Genomic DNA, 6,112 nt, shown 5'->3' with positions numbered 1-6,112 from the left:
TAGATTCAGGCTGTCACCTAGCAAATCAGCAGCAGTCAACAGATTTATTTTATGTTCAACTACAACCAAAATTCGGATTTTGAATGCTCAGCAGTGCCTGTACACTCTACTCTAATTCTGAGTCATGACAACTTTAAAGACAGATAAATGTGCTTCAAACTAGTTTACCTAGGTTCTCATGCTATCGCTATGTCCAGTGATTAGGACTTCTACATATTTGGTGACACAATGGTAAGCTTAGAAAGGTAATGTCTTCTGACTCTTGACTTACCTCCTTCTTCTTCGTCTTTGCCACCAGACAGTGATGCTGTTCAGATCACCGTCACCTGCTCTGCTGGTTGTGCCACTGAGTTCGAAAATAAAAACTTGTGTGACCTCTGGGCCACAGTTATTTGGTCAGGCTGCTCATAAACGTGCAGCCTGCCAAATGTCGAAAGGGCAATATTATTGCCATTACTGTCAATATATAATAGAAATTTACACATTCAGTAATAAAATGTCACAGAGGATGGTTTAGGGGGATGGTCATTTAAGAAGATGGATGGGACAAATATTGTGGATAAAATCAATGAATTATTTATAACAGTAAGTTAAAATAATAAATTCTCTTCTGCTATTTAATCGATTAAAGGAATGCTCTTGATACTTTGAATCACATTTTTTTTTGTTAATTGGAGAACAGATACTAGAATGTGCAAATCAATGAAATTAGGTCCGAACTTAAGCAGGTCACATGTGGGGTGCCACAGCTTTCTGTGATTGTTGCTAATTTATTTATTCTTTATATGAATGATTAATATAAATATATCAATGATATGAAATTTCCGAGTTATTAAAATGTACAACTTCTGTTGAGGTTACACAGCTTTACCGTTCAGGAAAAATTGCCAAAATATTTTAATTATAGTAAGCAGTATACACTTTGTTTTATAAGGATCAATGAGGCAACAAAATTATATATTACTTTAACATTAAACATGACTGAAATAAAGCACCAATATTTGCTCAACCGGTGAATATTAAAAGGATTTTTTTAGTCCAATAACTTAAACTGTATAATGCATTATAAAGAGGAAACAGTTCCAGATGCAATTAATTTATTGAAAAGCAAACAAGATACAAAGATTAAAGTCCAAAAACATCGAAATTGTCTCTTTAATTGACACCACATGAGATGAGAACAATCTTTTTTTAATCAATCTACATGTTTTACCCAATGTTTAGTTTAAGAATACTAAACTATTATCATTTACACAGAAAATACAGATTGACTACATAATCTTCAGATCAGTAATTGCAGTTCTAATTACTTCTAGAAGCATTTTTTTCCCCCCAGCCACCAATACAGTTTCTACTATAAGGCTTTTAATTATACTTTTATTTGTAAAGCTTCCTGCCTGAGACCCCCCACCCCAAGAAAAATAAGTAACAATAAAAAAACAAAAAATAACTGAATGTGAGGAAAATTAAAACTGTCACAAAACAGCAGAATGAGCTTTAATTTTTAGAACAAATGAAATTCAGTTCCTCTGAGGGATTTCTCTGGAACCACTTATGTTGTCCTCCTGCATCCATGGCTCCAGACATGTCACAGTCATTCTTCCATCTTTCTGAGGCCGGGCTCTGATTGCTGCCCCAGTTCTCCTTACAGACCCAGAACCAGGCCTTCATCAAGCAGTTGTAGCGCAGTCCCATCCAGACATAATCAGTCGAGGCCTTCTTGGCTTTCTCCTGGATCCATCTCTGCTCATCCAGGCTGGTGATGGTGACCAGGTCATGGTAGTGATCTCTGCAGTAGTATAAGGCATCCTCCCAGGTTTTATTTTCATTGATCAGGATCACTTTATCTGTTACAGCAGGTATGGGAGCAAACAAAGCTATTTCCACCTTTATTTCAGTAATTATTTATAAACAAGAACAAGAAAACAAACCATGGGCAAACAAAAACAATTAGTTTGAGAAAACTTTTCATTTTGAACCAATAAGTTTCTTCAAATGAACCACTAAGAACCACTGCCTGCATGTTTTAGATTTCTCCTTGCTGATTTATACAACTTAATGATAAATAGGCAGGTGTGAAGGAGGTCATGCAGTTATTTAAACCAGGTGTGATGCAAGAGAGACACCTTACATGTGCATGGCAGTAGAGGTTGAAGAACAGTTCTGAGAACAACTACATTAATTGATTAACCCCACACATTTCTAATTAATATTGGATGAACTCACCATCATAACAGATGAAGGGTTTTTTCCGATCACATCTGTCAGTCCTCCATCTGCCTTCATCATCAAATACAGTCATGGCACATCGACCCCTATTTGGTTGTGGATTGTTTTACTGGACATTCCAGTTTCTGAAAGAGAAACTGCTTCCATCTGACCACCTCCAGGTGTCTCTGAACAGACCAAAGAATGAATAATTGTCTGCAGACTTCATCACTTCCTTCAGTTCTCCATCCTGTAGCTGCTTCATTCCACTGATCAGGTCTGTGTGTTTCTCTCTGCAGTAACTCTGAGCTTCCTGCCAGGTCTTCCTCTCTTTAATCAAGTGGTATTTCTGGATTCTATTAGTTTCTGTGGAGTAAACAGAAAAAACTCACATCACATTATTTTGCTTTATATGCCTTCTTGTTTGGAAAAAGAAGGAAGAACACAATAAAATGTCTAAAGTGTGCAATCTGGTAAATAATAAGAGCTTTAGAAAAGTCATTAAAATTATTACCATCATAACAGAGGAAATGTCTTGTATATGTACAATGATAATCTACCCATTCAAGATTACTTAAAAGAGCCCCACAGTTCTCAGGAACGTTTCCATAATCATTTGGTTCTCCTTGGTTCCAGTTTGTCTCCCTTTCATTGAACTCCACTCCAGGCAGAGACCAGTACCATGTTCTGATACCATCTGTCTGATCATACAGACCAATCCAAGCATCCCTGTTATCTCCCGCTCTGGTACTGAGGAGTCTCTTCATGTCTGTCATGTTGGACACTGTGGCCAGGTCAGTGTGTTTCTCTCTGCAGTACTGCTGAGCTTCAGTCCAGGTCTTTAGCTCATTAATGTAGTGATACTCATAGAGCTGACAGTTGATGAAACAACTCTGACCTGAACATAAACATAAATATATTGCTTTGAATTATACCAGTATTCTACCAGTATTTCTCAATAGAGATTAAAAAAGAAAAAAAAAAAACTTCATCTGGTGTACTTAAACAAAATCAGGCTAATCTCTTCAGTATCAGCCTCATTTTTTCCTCCAACAAATTCCAGTGAGTTTAGTTGTTTCCATCAACTTACCCATCAGAAAGAGCAGAATCAGACTCCACCACATCTTTGTTTTCAGATGATAACTTTTATCTCAGCTGTTTGTCGAAGAAGGAGAAAACAACAGAATCAAAGCAGACCGTAAAATACAAAGCCAACTTTTTTTTTACCTACTGAAAGAACATGAATGAATCAATCAGATTAGATTCAGACAGTGAACTGAAACATCATGCTGGGACCTTTATTCATTCATGTTTTTTTTATTGAATATTTCTTGTTAAATATCTGTAAAAAAAACTGTCTCCGAATGTTTAACTGTTTTACGCTCAGATCCAGGAACTAAATTTATATATTTAAACCAGGAAGAACAGTATGTTCTTATCAATGTTTCTTATGCAAACAATCTCTAAACCGTGTGGAGGAGATAAAGACATAATCAAATAAACCAACATCTATTTATCAGGAAGATAATTCAGTCAAACACATTCCTGAAAGTAATAAAAACACTAAACATAAAAAAATAAAAATCACCAACATTTCTCATCAATGTGAGCTACTAGTATCACCACCATATTGGCTCCATGTTATGTTACATAATATAGAGCTCTGCTTAATCCAGCATCTAAAAATAAAGAGAATGGTTCTACTGTACACCTAACATGACAGGACTGTCCACCTACAGAGAGGAAAAGCAAGGACAGCATTAATCAGAGAAGCAGCAGAGGGGTGCTTGGTTACTCTGGAGGAGCTACAGAGATCCACAAATGAGCAGGTGGAATCTGGCAATGGGACAGCTAGTAAATCTGGTGTTTATGGTATATGGACAAGAAGAGAAATCAAAGAAAGTCTTAAGTTTGAAATTTTTCAGTAGGTGTATAGAGAAAACTTTCTTGGAAAAAGTTTCTGGTAAGAAGAGACAATAATTTAACTTATAGGCCTACATGTAAAACACCATTACACGTATCGGAATACACCATCCTTTCAATGAAACATGGTAGTAGCAGCATCATGTTGTGGGGATGTGGGAATACAGACACTAGTTAGAGTTACTAGGAAGACGAGCAATCCTAAAAAATAGAAATTGTAAAATTCTACGAAAACATGACACTCAGTCATTTATCACAACACATACTGTTTTGTTGAAATGTCCTATTCAAAATCCAAGATTTGAAAGTTCATATTCACAGTTGCTCTCTCCAGCCTAACAAATGAGTCTTAAAAACGCCAAAGCTGGTGGCAACAAGAGCCTGTCATGCATTTTTACTGGTTAAAATGTGAGCATTAAATTGCTTTTTTAATAAGCTAATCTAAAAAAACATGTAATTCTTTGAAATATATTTTTGATCAATACATTTAAACAAAGTGCAGAGAGTAAGTTTAGACTTACAGCTTCTCCTGTATGTTGTGATGGAAGCAGTCTTCAGTGAAATGATTGAACTAACACAGATCTCTCAGTATTATTCCAATATAAAGATTTGCGTAGTAAACCAGGAGAGCAACCGGTTGCATGAGAATTATGTTATTAATAAATCATGCAAAGAGGAAAAAGTTCTGAAAGAATAGCCTCTGTGCGTTGATCAAAAAACAGAAATAGAATCTAGTTTTAAAAGCACCTTTAAACAAAAGTCAATGGTTGTTTTGCCTTTAGTTGAGTAATTTATATGAGTTATCAGCAGAGGTGTCAAGTAACGAAGTACAAATACTGTACTTAAGTACACTTTTTAGGTATCTATACTTTACTCCATTACTTATTTTTCCTCCTACTTCCTACTTCTACTCATTACATTCTGACACAAGTATCTGTACTTTCTATTCCTTAAATTTTTTAAACAAACGTTACTCGTTACTCTTGGCTTCTGTTTAATGCAGAGATCACGGATTAGCGGACCGAGGTCAGGTGTTATGCGGAAAAGTGCATGCCTGCAGGGATATACACTCACCGGCCACTTTGTTAGGTACACCTGTCCAACTGCTCGTTAACACTTAATTTCTAAGCAGCCAATCACATGGCGGCAACTCAGTCCATTTAGGCATGTAGACATGGTCAAGACAATCTCCTGCAGTTCAAACCGAACATCAGTATGGGGAAGAAAGGTGATTTGAGTGACTTTGAACGTGGCATGATTGTTGGTGCCAGAGGGCTGGTCTGAGTATTTCAGAAACTGCTGATCTACTGGATTTTCGTGCACAACCATCTCTAGGGTTTACAGAGAATGGTCCGAAAAAGAAAAAACATCCAGTGAGCGGCAGTTCTGTGGGTGGAAATGCCTTGCTAATGCCAGATGTCAGAGGAGAATGGCCAGACTGGTTCGAGCTGATAGAAGGGCAACAGTGACTCAAATAATCACCCGTTACAACCAAGGTGGGCAGAAGAGCATCTCTGAATGCACAGTACGTGGAACTTTGAGGCAGATGGGCTACAGCAGCAGAAGACCACACCGGGTGCCACTCCTTTCAGCTAAGAACAGGAAACTGAGGATTACAATTTGCACAAGCTCATCGAAATTGGACAATAGAAGATTGGAAAAAGGTTGCTGGTCTGATGAGTCTCGATTTCTGCTGCGACATTCGGATGGTAGGGTCAGAATTTGGCGTCTACAACATGAAAGCATGGATCCATCCTGCCTTGTATCAACGGTTCAGGCTGGTGGTGGTGGTGTCATGGTGTGGGGAATATTTTCTTGGCACTCTTTGGGCCTGTAATGAAGAGGTCTTCATTACTGGGACTATTTTTATGTATATAGTTTTATGTAAATAGCTTGTAGCACTTTTAAGGGCCCTTTGCACTTTATTAAAAACAGCTTGCTTAGCACTAGGACACTTTATTGGGCACTGCATTGCAAATTT

The 6,112-nt window shown here is 37.4% G+C and overlaps 1 protein-coding gene across 1 annotated transcript; it reads right to left on the bottom strand.

The window, feature by feature from the left end:
* Positions 1–1,219: 1,219 nt before the first annotated feature.
* LOC119781936 (macrophage mannose receptor 1-like) lies at positions 1,220–3,357 on the bottom strand. Its single transcript, XM_038282583.1, has 5 exons — positions 3,299–3,357; positions 2,783–3,106; positions 2,433–2,574; positions 2,227–2,315; positions 1,220–1,847 (listed from the first exon to the last, which is right to left on the bottom strand). Exons 1-5 carry the CDS (start codon positions 3,330–3,332, stop codon positions 1,498–1,500), a joined length of 939 nt encoding a protein of 312 aa, XP_038138511.1. The 5' UTR covers positions 3,333–3,357; the 3' UTR covers positions 1,220–1,497.
* Positions 3,358–6,112: the final 2,755 nt, after the last annotated feature.

This window comes from Cyprinodon tularosa, unplaced genomic scaffold (assembly GCF_016077235.1).
Source record: "Cyprinodon tularosa strain WSP-4 unplaced genomic scaffold, ASM1607723v1 ctg1853, whole genome shotgun sequence".
In the NCBI taxonomy this organism is placed as follows: domain Eukaryota; kingdom Metazoa; phylum Chordata; class Actinopteri; order Cyprinodontiformes; family Cyprinodontidae; genus Cyprinodon; species Cyprinodon tularosa.
This window is presented reverse-complemented; position numbering and strand designations above follow the sequence as displayed.

Excerpts from the sequence above, each read along its gene's own strand:
- LOC119781936 (XM_038282583.1), bottom strand. The coding sequence starts at position 3,332 with ATGTGGTGGAGTCTGATTCTGCTCTTTCTGATGG. Across the intron at positions 2,575-2,782 it reads GAACTGTGGGGCTCTTTTAA|AAACTAATAGAATCCAGAAA; the intron begins GTAATCTTGAAT and ends TTTACTCCACAG. Across the intron at positions 1,848-2,226 it reads ACCCTTCATCTGTTATGATG|ATAAAGTGATCCTGATCAAT; the intron begins GTGAGTTCATCC and ends CTGCTGTAACAG.